The sequence below is a fragment of the Elgaria multicarinata genome, chromosome 3, assembly GCF_023053635.1.
Source record: "Elgaria multicarinata webbii isolate HBS135686 ecotype San Diego chromosome 3, rElgMul1.1.pri, whole genome shotgun sequence".
Lineage (NCBI taxonomy): Eukaryota > Metazoa > Chordata > Lepidosauria > Squamata > Anguidae > Elgaria > Elgaria multicarinata.
The window spans coordinates 119,915,964-119,934,484 of NC_086173.1; the positions used below are offsets into that span (position 1 = coordinate 119,915,964).

At 40.1% G+C, this 18,521-nt stretch overlaps 1 protein-coding gene across 1 annotated transcript in view; it reads left to right on the forward strand.

Annotated features, from left to right (window-relative positions):
• The first annotated feature begins 1,436 nt into the window (after positions 1-1,436).
• Positions 1,437-18,521, forward strand: part of TXNRD3 (thioredoxin reductase 3) — a 30,331-nt gene continuing 13,246 nt past the window's right edge. Inside the window, exons 1-4 of the mRNA XM_063121380.1 lie at positions 1,437-1,600; positions 13,773-13,833; positions 15,801-15,910; positions 17,044-17,163. Of these exons, the coding sequence (XP_062977450.1) occupies positions 1,478-1,600; positions 13,773-13,833; positions 15,801-15,910; positions 17,044-17,163 (414 nt within the window). The 5' untranslated portion in view covers positions 1,437-1,477. The remainder of the gene's footprint in view (positions 1,601-13,772; positions 13,834-15,800; positions 15,911-17,043; positions 17,164-18,521) is intronic.

The window sequence follows — 18,521 nt, forward strand, 5'->3', positions numbered from 1 at the left end:
GACATTTGAGCATATGTGGAAGGTTACATGTCTTAGGTAGTCAGTCAGTAGGGTTAAGTTCCTCCAATACATTTTCCTGATCCAAAAAAACACTACCATTAATAATAAATTAAATAACCAACAAGTTGCTGCCTTCTCGTGATCAGTTGCCCGAAGCGACAGCCTTACTTTGCCAAATGGCAGTGCCAGCCCTGGATAATTATGGCATTCTGGCAAATTATGAAACATTTCAAAGCAGATATCCTTTAGCATCTCATGAAAAATGGGATTATGTTTAGCATAAATATCTATCAACAACATATTCAGGGCTAGACAGATGATTGCGCAATTTCAGATACTCCATCAGAGAGAACTATTGCATAAGATTTAAAAACCACCTCACCCAGTTCCAATTCATGCTAAATTTCTAGTTGGTTCTAAGAACATAAGAAGTGCCCTGCTGGGTCAGACCAAGGGTCCATCTAGTCCAGCACTCTGTTCACACAGTGGCCGACCAGCTGTTGACCAGTAACCCACAAGAAGGAAAAGGTGCAACAGCACCCTCCTGCCCATGTTCCCCAGCAACTGGTGCACTCAGGCTTACTGCTTCGAATACTGGAGATAGCACACAACCCTCAGAACTACCCTATTTCTTCGGTTGTAAGATGCCATCGATTGTAAGACGCACACTAATTTCAGTACCAACAGAAAAAAAAAAAAAAAACCTAAGACACACCTGCAATTCTAAGATGCACCCCATTTTTAGAGATGTTTAAATGGTAAAAAAGTGCATCTTAGAATCAAAGAAATAGGGTAGTAGCCATTGATAGCCTCCTCATCTTCTCATTTGTCGAACCCCGTTTAAAGCCATCCAAATTGGTGGCCATCGCTACAACTTGTGGTAGTGAGTTCCATAATTTAACTATATGCTGTGCGAAGAAGTACTTCCTTTTATTTGTCCTGGATCTCCCACCACTCAGCTTCATGGGATGTGTATAAGTCCCATTGAGTTAAAGGGAGCTTGCTATCAAGTCAAAGTGTATAGGATTGCAGCCTCCTCAGAAATATCTGAACAAACATGCATGGGAATGCTCTTGGAATGTATGTGTTTTCAAGGGGCTTGAGGGGAGCATCATGAGGACACATTGAGCTCGTAGCTTCTCGAAAGTAAATGAAACTACAGGGCGACTGGCGAAGCGTCGCTCCTCCCTTCGTTTGTTTAGTGCTGCTGGGCCCGCCCCGAAAGAAGAGCACGTGAATGTCGCCTCTCTCCCTCTCCCTCCCCGCGCCTCTGCTTCTTTCTTGGACCGCTCTCGTCTCCTTCTCAATGGGGGCAGCCGAGGGGTGGAGTTAAGAACGGCGGCTCGCGGGGGCGTCACTGCCGCGCGTGCGCAAACCTCCTTGCGTGAGTTTAGCGCTTAAGCAGTGTTGCCGCCGCCGCCGCCTAGCAGTAGCGGCTCTTTCTCCTCTCCCGGCTTGTCTTCGGCGAGGGTTGACCATGCCGCCTCCAGGCCAGGTCCGGCTCCCGGACTGGGACGGGCTGAAGCTGCGCGTGCGGACTCTGATTAGCTCTCATCGGGTCATGATCTTCAGCAAGAGCTACTGCCCTTTCTGTAGGAAGGTAAGGCGACGGAGGGGGCAGAGGGGAGTGGGAGGGAGGGAAGGAAGGAAGGAGAAGAGGAGAGGGAGGAAGCGGGCGTTGCCTTGGCAACGACCCCTGAGCGAGAATGCGAAAGCCGCTGAGGCTGAAGAGGGCCGCGCCGTCGTGCCGGGTGAGAGCTGGCCGCGGCCGCGTTCTCCTGCCAGGGAGCTTAGGCCGACGGCTGGCCCTGTTAACAAGCCCACCCCCACCGACCCCACCCCAGAGCTGCGTTCTTCCCTCAGGGGCTTGGCACCAAACTGCCTCTTCAGCGCAGCCTCGAGGGCGACGAGGCGGTGGGATGGGCCGAATGGGCTCCGCCGCTCGGTCGCCCCCGTGTTGGTGCGCGAGGGATGGCTTGGCCGGCCCGGCCGTCAGTCCTCCGGACTGGCCTGGCGGTGGGGGAGGAGGGAGCAGGTGACGTGGGCGCAGCCCCTTGTGGCTCCAGACCCAACTTCTGGAGCAGAGCGCTATTAGCCTTTGAGCGAATAAAAACCATAACATGGCAGAAGTGATGAGGGACCTAGATCTCTCCCTGCCTTGGTAGTAATAATGATCTGATACCGATTGCCTGGTTAAAAAAGAAAGAAAAAAGCGTGTGTGTGTGTGTGATTTAAGATGAGCCTGCACTGGAAAAGTCGTTGAAATCAGTAGGTCTTCAGAGTGAATGTGGGTGGTATCCGGCTACAAATCTGCAGTCAGGCACTTTGTCCAATTTTGACACCTGTTACTTTTGTAGTTTCACTTACGATTTGGAATAGGAAGTTACAAGTATGGAAGGTGAGAATGAGACTAAAACAGGTGCTGAAAATCACATCTAGAAATAGCAATTCAAAACTTTCCTGGTATGTTTTACAAAATCTGGACCGATACCACCTGAAAAATCTCAGTCTCAAATCAGAAGGCTTTTAAAATATTCGTAAGGGGGACGGAAAAGGTGACGTAATTGTAGGGTGGGAGGTAAAATAATGAGGATTAGGTATGGATTGGGTTTTCTCTCTCTCTTCCTCTTTCACTCTAAAACACCCACATTGGAGCCTTGGGATAGAGGCTTCTCTGATGGAAATAGGGTCATTAAGGGCATGGCAGTATGTTGAGTGCTGAGATTTATCATGCGTGTGTGGCTGCAGCTGATGTGCGTGTTTTTAATTTAAGAAACTAAGTGTATAATTAAAAAGCCTTACATAAAACATCATACAGAGCAAAGCAGTAAATCAGTTAGATGAGTTGTTAGATTTCTTTTCTGGTGCCACTTGTACATTTTCTCCTGGAAGTGGAAGTTGAGTGCAGAGATTTATCATGTTCGTGTGGCTGCAGCTGATGTGCGTGTTTTTAATTTAATAAATTAAGAGTATAATTAAAAAGCCCTACATAAAATATCATACAGAGCAAAGCAGTAAATCAGTTAGATGAGTTGTTAGATTTCTTTTTCTCCTGGAAGTGGAAGTTCTGATTTATTAAAGTACATGCATGGTTTAGTTGGTGTATTTTAGCAATCAAGGTACTGCTTATTTCTTGTCACTGAGGTTTCAAGTGTGGCTAGGTTTTACACTAACATCACACAAGAGACACTGGAAAATGAGGAAGCCTAGTACGTTTAATTGAGTAAGTACTCCTTTTTGGTCTTATACAACACTTGCTCATAAACTATCAAACTCTTTATAGGGAGTCATAACTGGTCCACACTAGGAAGGGAGCTAATACAAAAAATACTAGTGAAATAGACAAAATATCATACTTTCTTGTACCTAGTTAACAGCGTTAAATATGGGAAAGTATTGACTAGAGTAGAGTATGTCGAAATCACTTTCTATTACTACAAAAGAACCAGAGAACATGATAGCAGATATTTAAGTAAAAAAAATGTAGAGAATGAATGTATTCAAGGAAAAAGCAGGTATTGATAGTTACCTACATTGTAGAAAGGGAAACCGGCAGAGCTGGGAGATAAAAGGGTGGGTGGGTGGGTTTGGGGGCAGGGAAAAACCCTTCAGGAGAAATCGTGGATCTAATTTAGCCTTCACCAACCTGGTGCCATCGAGATGTTTTGGATTTCAACTTCCAACAATCCCAATCAACTTGGCCAATAGTCAGGAATGCTGGGAATTGCAGTCCAAAACATCTGGAGGGCACCAGGCTGGGAAAGGCTGATACTACTCTAGAAAAGTACTGAAGGAAAGACCTGAGGTATGATGGTATTTATTTTTATGCTCTATGATGATATTGCTTGAACATATAATATAATTGTACATGATGCTTTTCCTGTTAACAGTTACTGGTTATTCTATAAGGACGAAAGTAGGAATGTAATGTACTTCAGCCTTACAGACAAAGATTTAGTGAGTTAGTTCAGAATGGGGAGATGCAATTGCTGCCTCTTTAAAATCTGAACACAACCAGGGAGGCAGTGATTCTTCCCTGATAACATTGCATGGCTGTTTTTGTTCCTAGGTAAGTTTTTCCATGAGTTGTGTTCTCTGGCAGTACATGATGTGGGTTTCCTGGAAAACTTTAAATCACATTTCTTCCTGATGTCCTAGATTGACTAGGATCCAGTATGGCATGTTTTGTTTTGATTACATGCTGTACAAATATTTCAAAAAAAATTGAACTGAAATATTTAATTAGGGGAAAACCAGTAATATCCACTTGTAGTGCAATCCTATACATGTTTGCTCAGAAGTAAATCCCATTGAATATACTGGGGCTTTCTCCTAGGTAAGTGTGGAAGATTACAGCCTACATGTTTTGAATATTGTATTCAAACAAATCTATTTAGAAACTTTTATTGGGATACTTGTAAATATTTTTAAACCTAATTCATTAGCATGCACTTCTTTCATTGTTTTGAACTTTATATGTCTTAGGGTACTGCCATTTTTATGAGAAGACTATACTAGGCTTTTGTTTCTTATGATTTGTTGCTTGCCTTGTTTTGGTAGTTTTTGATCTAATTTAGAGATGCTAGAAGCAAGCACCTTGCATCTGCTGGTTTTTTTTATACAAAATTAAGATCCTATACACAATTATATGGAGCTTTTGAGTAGAAAAAAATAGCATTAATCTGTAAGATTGCAATTCTATGCATGTTTAGACAGAAAAAAAGTCTCACAACTGGAGCATGCTGGAAATTGTAGGACATTTTTCTGTTTAAACATGCATAGGATTGCACCCTTACAGATAAATGCTATTAATCCTTAAAGTGGATTAATTCTATGAAGGGAGCAGGGATCTCATAAGAGAGAAAATGCATCCTAAGGCATTTATACTTTATGTCAACCTTCTCTAGCCTGGTGTCCTCCAAATGTTTTGGTCTTCATACTGCCCTTGGTCTTCCTGCCCTTGGACTTCCTTTCAGCTTTCTTACTCTGTACAGCACCATGTACATTGATGGCGCTATATAAAATAATCTCTTGGGCACTTTCCTGCTCAACTTCCCAGTCCAGAACCTTGCTGTCAGGCTCCTCCCAACTACACACAATTCTGATAGTTCTCTCCATCCTCTGCCCCAATTTCAGATTATACCCAGGTAGAGATGGTCTCTCCTTCATTTCTCTCTGTGATCAACTGGGCAAGAAGGTGCTGCATTTATTTATTACATCCTTACACCGCCTAACAGCCAAAGCTCTCCCGGCAGTTTATTTGAACATAACAATTATGCACATTGATTGTGTAAAGGAGGATGTTGAACCTCTTTCAGCCTGGGGGCTGCATTCAGTTTTGGAGAATATATCACAGGCCACATTCCGATAGTGGGCAGGACCAAATTATATACTGGGTTTAACTTGATTAATGGTTTAATTTGTTTTTAGCTGTGTATATTTATTGTTTTATATTGTACAATTTTATTTGTACGCCGCCCTGAGATCGAAGTGCTATAGAGTGGGATACAAATGTTTTAAATAAACAATAAAATGGGGCAGAGCCAAAGCAAAAGTGGGCAGGACCAGAATACCAAAAATACCAGCATATTTTAGCATAAAGCTCTTACTGCCTGTAACTAAGCCTTAGGAGAGGTATTTCAGCCTTTTAGGATGAAGATAAAACCTGCAAAAGACATAAAACCATGAAATGATTGGTGATTGGGAGAAAGGGGTTAGGCCAATGAAGGAGCATGGCTGACTGGGGAACCCTGGAGGGCTGTATGTGGCCTCCAGATGGGCCAGATCTGGCTCGTAGGCCTGTGGTTCTGTACCCCAAGTGTGAAGGATTGAACACTTGCCTTGGAAGTAGAGGTTAAAATACTGTAGCTTGGGTAGTTAAAGAGAGGAGTGACAGAATGCCTTAATGTAGTGGAGATGAATAGGTCTAAGATTTATGGCCATGTCTGGATTCAACCCTATATTTCCAGTAATTAAACTGATTTCTAACTTAAGAGTAGCCCCTCCCTTCCTTTAAAGTCTTGATGGATCTTCCCTCTTGAGTAAGGTCTGCCTGCCACAGCTAGAGGCAGGATGCTGTTCAATGTGAATTTGGGTTTGGGGGAGTTGGGGTAATGAAACTTCCTTCGCAAGGATGATCAAGGTTACTTCTGAATAACTGGAATACTTAGGATTGGTAATAAACTTTTCTTTGTGCCAGTTGGCTAGGGACTCTGTAGAGTACTTAAATTTCTCTGTAGTGGTGGTCTTGTCTAGCTTACTTGACATACTTAGAACTTATTAGCTCTGCTGACAATTTCTCTGCATGTTGGTAAGGGGAATTATATATGACTTGCTACTTTGAGCTGGCCTTCATATCCTTGATCCTTTTATATTTTATGAGATGCTAGTATAAGGATAGACAGTAGTAAGCCTGCACAGATCCACTTTCTAAACCATATGGCAGATTTCACCCATAGGCCAGTCATCTTGGTAGAAAGGCACTGGTGGCTCAGATCATTGGTGGCTACGTATTTTACTGTAGCTAGCTGCCTGTTCACTTTAACTTCTATTGTTTGTGGCTTTTAGCTCTTTCTTGTGGGTCTACTTGTTTTGCTGAAGTTAGAGCTGTGACATTTCTGCAATTTTAAAGCAATGAGGACGAATTCCCATTTTGGGGGGTGAGGGAATAAATGGAAATTTGCGAGAGTGGATGGAAATATGTACATTACTTGTTTTCTACAGGTGTTTTTTTAAAAAATAAATATTTTATGTATAACACAGCTTGTAAAATTGTACTGTTCACAGTATTTCTTGGGTTGGATCCACAGTGGCACTTTTGCAAGCTAGATCCAATGGAGACTGCCACTGAAGGATGGAGAGATTATTTTCATCAGCTGCCACAGCAGCTCCCTGCTTCACCTCCCACACTGTTCTACAAGGTCACCCCAACCCTTTCAGGGACCTAAGGATCTATTTCATTTATTACATTTTTCTACCACCCCATAGCCCAAGCTCTCTGGGTGGCTTACGAAAATTAAAGGCACTTAATACAAAAACCAAAAACAAGGGCATTTACATAAAGCCACAGACAACAGATATCTAAAAACAATTTGTTTTTGAATCCAAAAACAATCAGCCAAACTGATCAAGAACCATCTCATTTATTACATTTTTATACCACTCCATAGCCTAGTTATGCATAAATAAGACAGTTTTAAGTAATGCAATTTTATTAACATGTTTGCAGTTTAATCTTTCAGTCATAAGATACAGATTGCTTATTCTTATCACTCCAGCAGATTCTCACTGGCTAAGGTAGAAAAGAATAGGAAAAGATACAATCACAATCTGAATACTTGAGATCTGTGAAAGAAGAACCAAAACTGCAGATGACACTTGACAACTGTCTTAACATGCCTTTGGCTAGAAGACCGCATATCTAAATATAAATATGCGTGCATGCTGATAATGACTTGCTAACTCAACTTAATTTAAATTACAGAATCTTAATTGACTTTTGAAGTGGTAGACATGACAGCTGGCTAATTAGCTTCGCTATGGTTTTTAAGGTAGTTGAACTGGTTTTGAGGAAAGAAATAAGGTAACAGAATTGCTCTAGAAAGTAGACACCAAATTCTTTTAAATAGGGTTGTATACTATTTGAACTATCACATCTGCTTTTAGGGAAATATTACTGTGGTAGTCTGTACCAAGTTGTTTTTTTTTTTTTTTTAAAGGTAATTCAGTGGTCAAATGAGTGCTTGGTACATGTTTCTATTTTTACCTCTGCAGGTGTTACTTGATTGTGGACTTTAGCTTTCAATTCAAATTGTGTTGTGGACTCTGAAAAAGAAAAGTTTATTTGTCATCCAATCAGTTGTATTACACCTTTACCACCACCCTTGCTACAGCTTATGACTGGGGCTAAGCCTTGGTTGTACCTCCATCTTCACTGCAGCATTTGCAATTGTCTCATAGCGCGGGTTTGCACATGATAAACTACCCTAGAGGATATGCCACTATGAGCTGGCTGTATGCTCTCCAACCCACATTATTCCTAACAGATGATTGGACATGTGATGGTTTGGCGTGTCCTGTCTCCCCCCGCCCCCAGGTTCTCCAGCACGTATCCCAGTGTCCTTCGCACGGCAACCTGTCTTGTTTCCATGTCCTGGCTCCCCACCCACTCTGCTCTTTACCCCATTTTGTTTGCCACTATTTTTGATGCCTCAGAATTGTGCAGTTAGGGTTGCTTTTTTAATTATCACCCCTCTTTCACTAATGTGTAAGAGTGCAGATTTGGCTGTCCCATATGTGTACTCTTGTTAGTCAATCTCCTTGTATGTTTCATTGTCATGGGAGTGACAAAGCCCAGTAGGATTATATTGCTAGGTTTAGCACCAGTCATTTGGACACTTAACCCTTTCCATGTTACATGGCATAGTTCCACCAGAACAGTGGCTGGGTTAGATTATAGCAGGATGGATAAAATTAAATTTAAAACAACAAAAATATTTGAGAAGCCAGATAAGTCATCAAGTAAAACAAAGATATTAGCAACATATCCTTTATAATGTTCAATACATGTTTTACATTTCCAAAAGTTGTTTCTATTTCAATATCTCAAAATGGGTACCAGTTTGGAGGGTGGGAGAAAAAAGAGCCTGGCAGTCCTGACCTCTCCTTCATATTGGCAAGCTGTGGTTTGTTGTATCTAAAACCGTCTAATTATTTAATGCAAAAGGCATGTGGTCTGAATGACTAAAGCTGTTGGGTTATGAGAAACTTAATTTAAATTATCTATTAAGCAAACCTTCATTGTTCTGAAAGGTGACTGAAGGGCTTCTGGAAGCATTGGAAGTGCAGCTCCACCGGTGCAGAGGAAGTCTTTCAGCAGGATGAGGTGCGCCGCATCAGAGGCTTCCTGGCAGAAGCATCTGCTGACCATGTACCAGCAGCATTGGCAAAAAATCCAGTCATGTTGGGGAATTCACAGTTCCCCCAGCATGCTCAAGAGAAAGTGCCTTGCACTACACCCCACCCTAGTTAGGGAAAAGGGCGAAGTCATTCCCCACACACTCCTCCCTGGCTAAGCAAGCTAGCAGGGCTATGGATGTGGCAGATGCTCTTCCTTGGATCTCCTCCTCCCTGCTAATTATATAAGATTGCTCTATTAAACTGGTGATTTAAATCATGATTTAAATTGTTTGATTTAATATAATTTGTATTTTAAATTTATCCTCCTAGATTACAGGTTTACCATGGTTGGTTGTAGCTCTTCAATATTAACCGGTGTCTGTCGATGATTTTGTACTTAATACAGCACTCATAATTATGTTCTGGTGTCATTCTGGGTTTGTTGCCTGCACATTAATAGAGTTGGGTCAAAGATTGGTGGACCAGCCATAATAGGAGTTGAGAAATGGTTTGACCTGGCATTTTTAACATTACTAGCAGTTGGGAAGAAATTCCCTGTTAGATATTGACAGGTCCCTGCAGCAAACATTGCAGTGTAGTGCTTCCAGCCACTCCATCCATTCCATTCCCACCTCCCCTGTTTTTCTTTTCTTTTTTCTCCATAAGTTCTCATTCTGTGCCCACTGAACATGTTCAGTCCTCATTGGCTGTTTGAGGAATATGTTCCCTTCATTTGGTTTTTTTGGGTGGGCACTTGTGCCCCAGTCTTGGCTATATTAAAATATTGCATTGATTTCTATGGGCAGCTCCCACTTCTGTCCGTAGGGATATTTCAAAATAGTTTTTGCAATTGCTTGTGGTTTTGAGAAGGAGACCTGATTTTTCTGACAAACAATTTTGGGTGGTGAGGCAGATCAATTCTGATTGTAATTGTAGCTTAAATTACTAGCTGAGTTCACGTAACATGGTAACCCATACTCAGAGGTTGAGTGTGAGTTAGTATGTTGTGGGGACCCAACTAGTGATAACAACTTGAATTGAATAGTGGTATGGCCATTCAGTACCTCAACATAGTGACCTTATCTGAATTTGCTATAGGTAGGTAACTTCAGTCTCTTGGTAGAAAGCAGTTTGGAATGTGAGAATTAGGACTTCATATGCTGATTTCAGAAAATATAAAATGGAACTGTCTTAACTGTTGCTTGATCATAAATATAATTTGCATAATATTAAACTTAATTTACTGATGGTCAAGGTTCTTGGTGAAGAACCACCATTGGTACACTGACTGGGTTTGGATGACACGATAACCCATGATTGGTTAAATAATCCATGATGGGGATACTTAACCCTCCAGGGGTTATTGTGTCATGTGAGGGACCCATGGTGGGTTATTTTACTGAAATAACCCATGCAAATAACCAACGATGTGCAGAGTGGGTAATTTAAACCACCATTAGTTATTGTTTCATGTGGAAGGCACCGCTGGTTATTTTCGTTGGCTATGGAGTCGCTAGGCAAGAGTGGTCAAAGTGGCGGCTGTCACTCTACACGAGCTAGCGGAACTCTATTTTTGGCAGGAAGGTATGAGGATACAAGCAGGAGGGCTGAGAGGAGGAGGGAGGGCAGGGGATGAGTTAGTCAATGCACTGTGGATTAATAATCCACTCACAGTTGTTTATAACCAGCTCACGGTTGGTTATTTCTCTGATCGTGTGGGAAGTACCTACAAAATAGCCAACTGTGAGTTGACTAGTAGCCTTTCATTGGCAATCATGGTGTCTGAACACAGCTAATGTGTTGACCAAACACGGAACATTTCTTAAATGTGGCCCCTTATGTGTATATTTCTTTTCACATAACTGCTACCTTGTGGTGTTTATCTTTACAAGGAAACTATTGCCTTTAAAAGAACATGCTGAAAATTACATTCAGCTGTTACTTTCTTACAAAAGAAAGTGTTTTAATTAAATTTCATGACCTATGGCAGCATGTATATAGCTGGTGTATATTGTCTGAGATTAATAAAATGTTTTAAATTTATATCCAATTTAGTTATATTTTTCATTATCCTGATGTAAAGCATCCTGCTTTAACATGACAATTTCTTTACTAGCCAAAGTAGATAAAGCTATATGTTCTATACATATGAGATTCTCTTGAAAATAAATGTAAGAATATGAAAATAGCACCCACTTACACAGCAATACAGCAGATATATATTTTTAACCAAGTGTTTGTAGTATCAAAACATGGTGCAATCCTGTGAATGTTGAGAGAGAGAAAAGTGCTATAACTCCCAGTATGCCCCAGGCATCATCCCTAACTATTGGTCATGCCGGCTGGAGCTGATGAATTGGAGGCCAAACCCCTGGTTTGACCCAGATTGGAGAAGTCTGGTTTATAACATGTATTTGCTAAAAATATAACATGTGAACTGCTGTTTAATTGGGTCATTGAGAAGTTGTGATGACACCAGTGTTTTTGAATGCAAATGAAGTGTGATGATGAGATGTGAATGCCTGGAAAAAAGCCAGAAAAATGGGTGGGTGTGGGTGTTCTTTTTCTTGTTTTTCCCTCCCCCAAAGGCCATTTGTTTTCCACCTCAAAAAGATGGAAACATTGAACAGCTTGAGATTATGAAATATTTTCTTTCATACAATGTTGAATGAAATATTTAAGGCAAGGTGTTCATATGTTGTTACACAGCCTTTACTCCCCCCAATTGATTTCTAAAAACCTTCTTATAAAACTTATAGAAAGACTAGGGATGTGTAACATTTTTGGAAATAATGAAGCCATGGGGGGAATAATTTTTTAATCATCTCTAAGACTCCTAGTATAATTATTTCTTCCATTCATTATTTAAATTATTAAATCTATTTATCTTTTACTGATGGACATTTACAGATGCTCCAAGTCATATTCAGTTTCCTAACACATGAGTACAATCACCATATCATAGTATGGAAGAAAATGTACGTTCTTGACAGTTTGAGATTTATTTTATATAGAGTCCTCCTGTGTTTCTAGACTTGCTTTGTTAGATGCTGTATCAGTCAGTTTGTTGTTTATTCGTTCAGTCGCTTCCGGCTCTTCGTGACTTCATGGACCAGCCCACGCCAGCGCTTTCTGTCGGCTGTCGCCACCCCAGCTCCCCCAAGATCAAGTCTGTCACCTCCAGAATATCATCCATCCATCTTGCCCTCGGTCGGCCCCTCTTCCTTTTGCCTTCCACTTTCCCTAGCATCAGCCTCTTCTCCAGGGTATCCTGTCTTCTCATTATGTGGCCAAAGTACTTCAGTTTTGCCTTTAATACCATTCCCCCAAGTGAGCAGTCTGGCTTTATTTCCTGGAGTATGGACTGGTTTGATCTTCTTGCAGTCCACGGCACTCTCAGAATTTTCCTCCAACACCACAGTTCAAAAGCATCTATCTTCCTTCGCTCAGCTTTCCTTATGGTCCAGCTCTCGCAGCCATGTAGTTCTAACCTAAAACCCATATGTGAAAGAATAAACCTTCTCTATCTAAAAGAAACTCAGTGTAGGGATGGGATTGAAACCACCACTAGAGATAACCTTTCAAAATGAACAAAAAATAAGATGTTTATTAATGGAATTTATTTACAAGAGAGAATAAAATGTTACTCTTCAAATAATAGGTTGAGATTGCTTAAATTAAATTAAGTATGGTTATTTACCATTCCTAATGGGTGAGAGAGTATTTTCCCAGCTAAATATAATCTTAATAGCTTTTTGTTTAGACCAAATTTCCTGAAACTCCACCCAACAAACAGGAACAGGTTTAGAGGAATTTCCCTAGGGATTGTTACAAACAGAAACAGATACTGTACACTAGATTTTTTCTTTCTCCAGTTCTTCCTGCTTCACCTGGTTTCTAGGATGATTCAGATGTTTCAGCGACTACTTGCTGAACACAAAATAAGAACCTAACAACACGATAACCCACACTCAGGATTGAGTATGGGTTAAGTGTCAGTTGTTGAAACATGGGTTGTTGTGCTGTCTGAACCCATTCTTTCCTGAAGCGACAAAGTGACTTCCAATCTGTAAAAAAGAAAAGAAAAAAGTATTGCATATTTTGAAATTTCCCCCAACAATTTCCATTTTTACAAAAAACACCCCCACCCCCACCAATGGCTTTAAAGTTTCTGGGAATTTTACATCGCTAGTGGCAGCTGAAGGCTCTAATGTACCTGGTTTACAGCACAACCCTATATATGTCCACCTGGATGTAAGCCTAATTGACAGCCCAGGAATTTGTGTGGCTGTGCATGACTGTGCCTCCTGGCCTCTTGCCACTTCTGCTTTCTGAAGCTACCCTGGCATCCAAACCCAGAGCCAGTCTGGGTTGTTTAGGAGTTGAGCAACCCAGACTAAATCCAACAATGCCCATGTTGTTCTTCCTGGGTTGTTTCAGAAAGTGGAAGTGGTGAGCAGGCGGGAGGCTCGCTCCTGCACGGCTACACCAGTTCCTGGGTTGTTGAATCCAGGAATTGGTAGTTATGTGCGAGCAGGGGGGATTGTGTTCAATGAGACTTTCAGTAACAATGTATAATAACTTTAATCACCTATTTAATGGTATATTCAGCTTAGTTACTTGCATAAACTGATGAATCTAAAAAAAGGAAAATATTTGTATCTCTTCTAAATTTGTGCAGATTATTTTGTCCAAAATGTTTAAAAGTTACAGAAAATCAAACTAGCAATCTTCCACATAGTGTATTTTAAATAACAGCACTTATTACTTGCCTGTAGGTTAAAACTATTTCAGAGAAAATAAAAGTGCACCATTATTCTAAGAGTAATAATTCGTAAGCATTCTCCAAGTTTCATCAAAATTTCTTCTTGTAGGTGAAAGATCTCTTTCAATCTTTGGGAGCAGAATACAGTGTTTTGGAACTTGACAAGATTGGTAAGTAAAATGGGCAATGAAGCAAAATACTACTTTCGTAGAAGATATGTATGTCCCCGCTAGTATTGTATGAACAAAGGCTTCTTTTAATTGTGTATGGAAATAATAGCTCTTGAAATGTAGGCTAAAACATTTTTGTTGCCTTAATGTCTGGTTCAAAGAAAACCTAGTTTGCATGCTAAGAAATAGTTTTTTTGTGATTGAAGTGCTTCTGTCTCATACGACTGTGGACAGCACATTTTGCCAAACTATTGTTTTATTGTGTTGCCTGATAATATATTAATGATTGACCTAAAATAGAACTCACCTTCAGGTAGAAAGTTGCTTAATCATTGGCAAGAATACAGAATTCTAATACAAACTAGCGTTAAGCTAGCCTTTCTGATAGAGAAAATAAAGCATGTGTATAATGACAGGTGCTTTAAACTAGTGCTAGTGTTGAAGGTATTGCCAATTCTTACTAATTATTTATTTATTTATACTGAATTGGCTTATTCTAGTGAAAGTATTTCAGCTTTTGACAGCACAATTCTTTGCATGTTTTCTCAGAAGAAAATTCCAGTGTATAGAAGTGGGGCTTGTGCTCAGGTAATGAAACTGTGTAAAATTGCAGTCTTGAGTGTACAAAGCTTTCAGGTAAAATGAAATGTAAGCTGAAAACCAGCATTATCCTTTCATCAACATAAGCTGACCACATTTATGGTTTCCCCTTAGCTCTTTTGTCGGTTGCATAGTCAGAGGAATAGGAGATGCTAATCTTGGATTCTTTTAACTTTAAGCAGCACATCAGATGTTCAAAGGACACATTTGTTTGCTTCAAAGCACATTGTGTTACATTTCACTTTTAAATAATGTTCTTTGTTACTAATGTTGATGGTTTCTTCTGTTTGTTTTTGGATTGTTTTTTGCCTGCTCTTCATAAACTGGCAAAACCAAAGAGGTTCCTTACAGTTTAGGTGTTCCTTAAAGTTCAGGAGCTTGTAACGCCATTTGTTACAAAAAAAGTAAAAATTTAAAAATAAATTCAATTTGCAATATTTGTTTGAATACTCTGTACTTTTAATATACTAAATGTGATAATTTTATGCCAAACCAACTTATACATAATTACATTTCATGTTCCTAAAGTAACAAAGTGACTTTCAATCTGTACAAAGTGCTAATATTGCATTTTCCCCCAATTTTTCTGAAAAATTTGTCATCCCCTCCCCGCCCCCAAACTGGTTCTTTTCCATGGCTTCAAAATTTCTGGAAATTTTACATCTCTAGTTAAGAATACAGGTGCAACAAGCTTTGGGCTTGTATGCTTCTCCTTTGGCCTGGCTTCCAGGAGGGCATTGGAAGTGTTAACATCTGTTTGGATTAACTGAAGATTGCTATGTCATTTGTATATGGACATATTGATTAATTTTAACCATGATTACTAGAAACACGGCAGCTTCAGACCACTTTTTTTTAAATCCTGCCACGATTGTAAGCCTATGCGGCAGGGTCTTGCTATTTACTGTTTTACTCTGTACAGCACCATGTACATTGATGGTGCTATATAAATTAATAATAATAATAATAATAATAATAATAATAATAATAATAAAGATTATCTACAGTTTAGGGTTTGGACATCATGTTAAACTACAGTTAAACTGATCTCTTTGTGCCTGCTTGGAGGAGGGAGCACAGAAATCTGAGGTTTAGTGCTAAGTCAGTGTGGAGGAGGTGTTTTCCTGTTGCATTTTTGCCATACTCTTGTAATTGGGCTTTATAGGAACCAGCACAATTCTGTATATTTCCTTATGAACCATTGACATCCTGTTGTAACTGGAAGAATATTGACTGATGAAGTGTTTAAAAGCTGTCTATTAATGTACCATACCTAAAGCAGATTTTAACAGATTGCTAATAATCTTACCTTTTTTTGAGCTGTAAATCTATGAACACTGTAAATAAATATGCATTTTTGTCTCTAGATGAAGGACCTAGTATTCAGGAAGTATTACTGGAATTTACGGGCCAAAGGACTGTCCCTAATGTGTTTGTAAATGGAACACATGTGGGTGGCTGTGATCAAACATTTCAGGTAATCTTGAACTTCCTCCTCTTTTGGCATTAAAATTAACTGTAATCACAACAGGTTTTGTAACTAGCTTCCCCGATCTATTTCAATTTTGCAACATCTAATTATACAATACAGTACTGAACTGTTGTAATTTGATTATGTATTCACTATCATGTGTAAGTGCATACAAACATCCCTATGTACGTATAAGAAGCAAAAACTTTTGTTCTTTTTCCATGAGTTCTTTTTAATTGGCTAGGATTTGTGATTGAGATTGTAATATCTACCTTTCCTAGCATTACTCCTTGAGCTTGCTTTTAAAGAGGTGCAGCCAAATTCTAAGTATATTTTCTTCCAAGTAAGTCTTGCTGAGTAGAGTAAGATTTAGTCTCAAGCAATGGAATTGTGATGCTAGCTATAGCGCTTGACAACTGAGTTCTCTTAGAGCCCAACCAAGCACAGGGATACAGGAAGGCTATCTATCATATAACCTTAAATTGTTAAAACAGCCCCTGCTGTTAAATATCCAGTGTAATAATTTGGGTCATAAGGATATAAGAAGAGCTGTGCTGGATCAGACCAAGGGTCCATTTAGTCAGCATTCTGTTCACACAATGGTTAACCAGCTTGCCCATGAGAAGCCCACAAACTGGCCATGAGTACAACAGTATCCTCCCACCCATGTTCTCCAGCAACTGGTGGACATAGGCTTACTGTCTCTGGGTATACTGACTCTGTTATTGCAGATAGCATATAGCCATCAGGACTAGTAGTCATTGAGAGTTTTGAAGTGGTGTGTTTCTATTCATGAAAGGCTATTTAATCCAGTGGAGAACTCTGTGAATGGAAAGGAGATGGAAGCAATTTTCTTGAATCCCCCCTTTCTCTTGTAGCCCCTTGGTGCCCTGCCCTGTTCTGGAGGATCACCCAACCCTCAATCAATTTTTTTTTGGTGGGGGTGCAGGGGGCTTCAGGAAAATGGGGGAATTTGTGAAAATTGCCTCCATTCCCTTTCCATTCACAGAAGCCTCTGCTGGATCAAAGAGTCTTCCATGGACAAAAGGATAGCACTGGATACAACCCATGTCATGAACTTACCTTGGAAAGACTAATGAAATATTCCAATTTTTGTGTATCTTGTATCCTTACTGTAGGCTTACCACAGTGGATTACTGCAAAAGCTTTTAGGGGATGGCAAAGGTGAAGAAATGGAAGCTTATGATTACGACTTAATTGTAATTGGTGGAGGTTCCGGTGGACTTGCATGTTCTAAGGTATGAACTCAACAAATCAGTGGTAAGGATATGGTTCTTTGTCCTTATAGTCTTGAAAAAAGACTCTTCAATTGTCAGAGTGCGAAGCGGTTTGCTTAACTCTTTTGTCCCAATGATGTTGCTTCTGAGAGAGATTCTGGCTGCAATCAAAGAACACCTGGGAGTAAGTTCCATCAGGTGGAATTTAGCTATGAGCAAATAAGCATAGGCTTTGCTGTCAGAGTTAGTGCTGTGCTGAAATTTTTTATTCTTCCATTTTCTGCATTTTATGGGAGGATGGGGGGCAAAACAAAAACTCTTACAAAAGAGGCTGGGGAAGTGAGAATTTTGAATAACTTTCTCCTTGGGGAGGAGGACAGGATTTCCGCCTACCTTCTTAAATGTAGGCAACAGCTGAGGAGTCTTCTTTCTATTATTCTTCCTTACTTTAAAAGCACCTCCTGCAGTTTGAGCAGCCCAAGCTTCTTCAGCCTGGGATCTCTTTATGAACTCCCATGAGACCGCATGACCTCATCCTCTCCAAAAGACTTTCAGGAAGTGCTCCAGGGCTGCAGAAGCTTCTTTGCAAGCAAGAACAAATGGTTTTTTAGTAAAATTCTGTTCTTTCTTGCAGCAGCATAGAACAAGCAAGATAAGAGTTTTTCTAAAGTTCCAGAAGTCCTATTTGTTCTTGCTTTGCAGCGCCCAGGACTCTTTGCAGAAAGGTTCCTGCAGCCCAGGGGCTCTTCCTCAATGTATATAGGAAAGGATAAGGTCATGTGGTCTCAAGGCAGTTCAAGAAGTACTGTTGGAGAAGCCTGTCTGTAAAGAGTCTTGTGCTGAGGGCGTTTTTCAAGTAGAAACATAGAAGGGAGATCTTTCAGCCACCTCTCAAACTTAAAAAGGTATGTGGAAACCATGTCCCCCTCCCCAAGGAGAAAATTATTTGAAATTCACCCTCTCTGCAAAAGAAGCAGAAAATGCTAATGCCTCTCTCATAGGGAGAGAAAAAAATCCTCAAAATAGGGGGCACAGTACTAGTCAGACTATTAAGCTCTTGCCCAGCAGTTAGGGAGTGGTGGTTATTTGTGTATACCATGTAAAATAAAATAGTGTACATAGGACCTAGATTTGCTCCCCCTCAACACATTCAAAAGTGTGTCTTTTCACTTGTAGCACACATCTTTAGTTTATGTAATGTATAACTTCATTTATTATATCTAAGGAATGTCTTAGAAAGAGAGGGAAATAGTTTTTCATTCTGCATCGCTATTTTTGTCTACTTTTGTTCAAATGTTACATTATATTCAGTGTGGCCATGAAGGTAGTGTGTGTTCACAGGTGTGTGATATTTTTGCATTATATGGAGAGATGGTAGG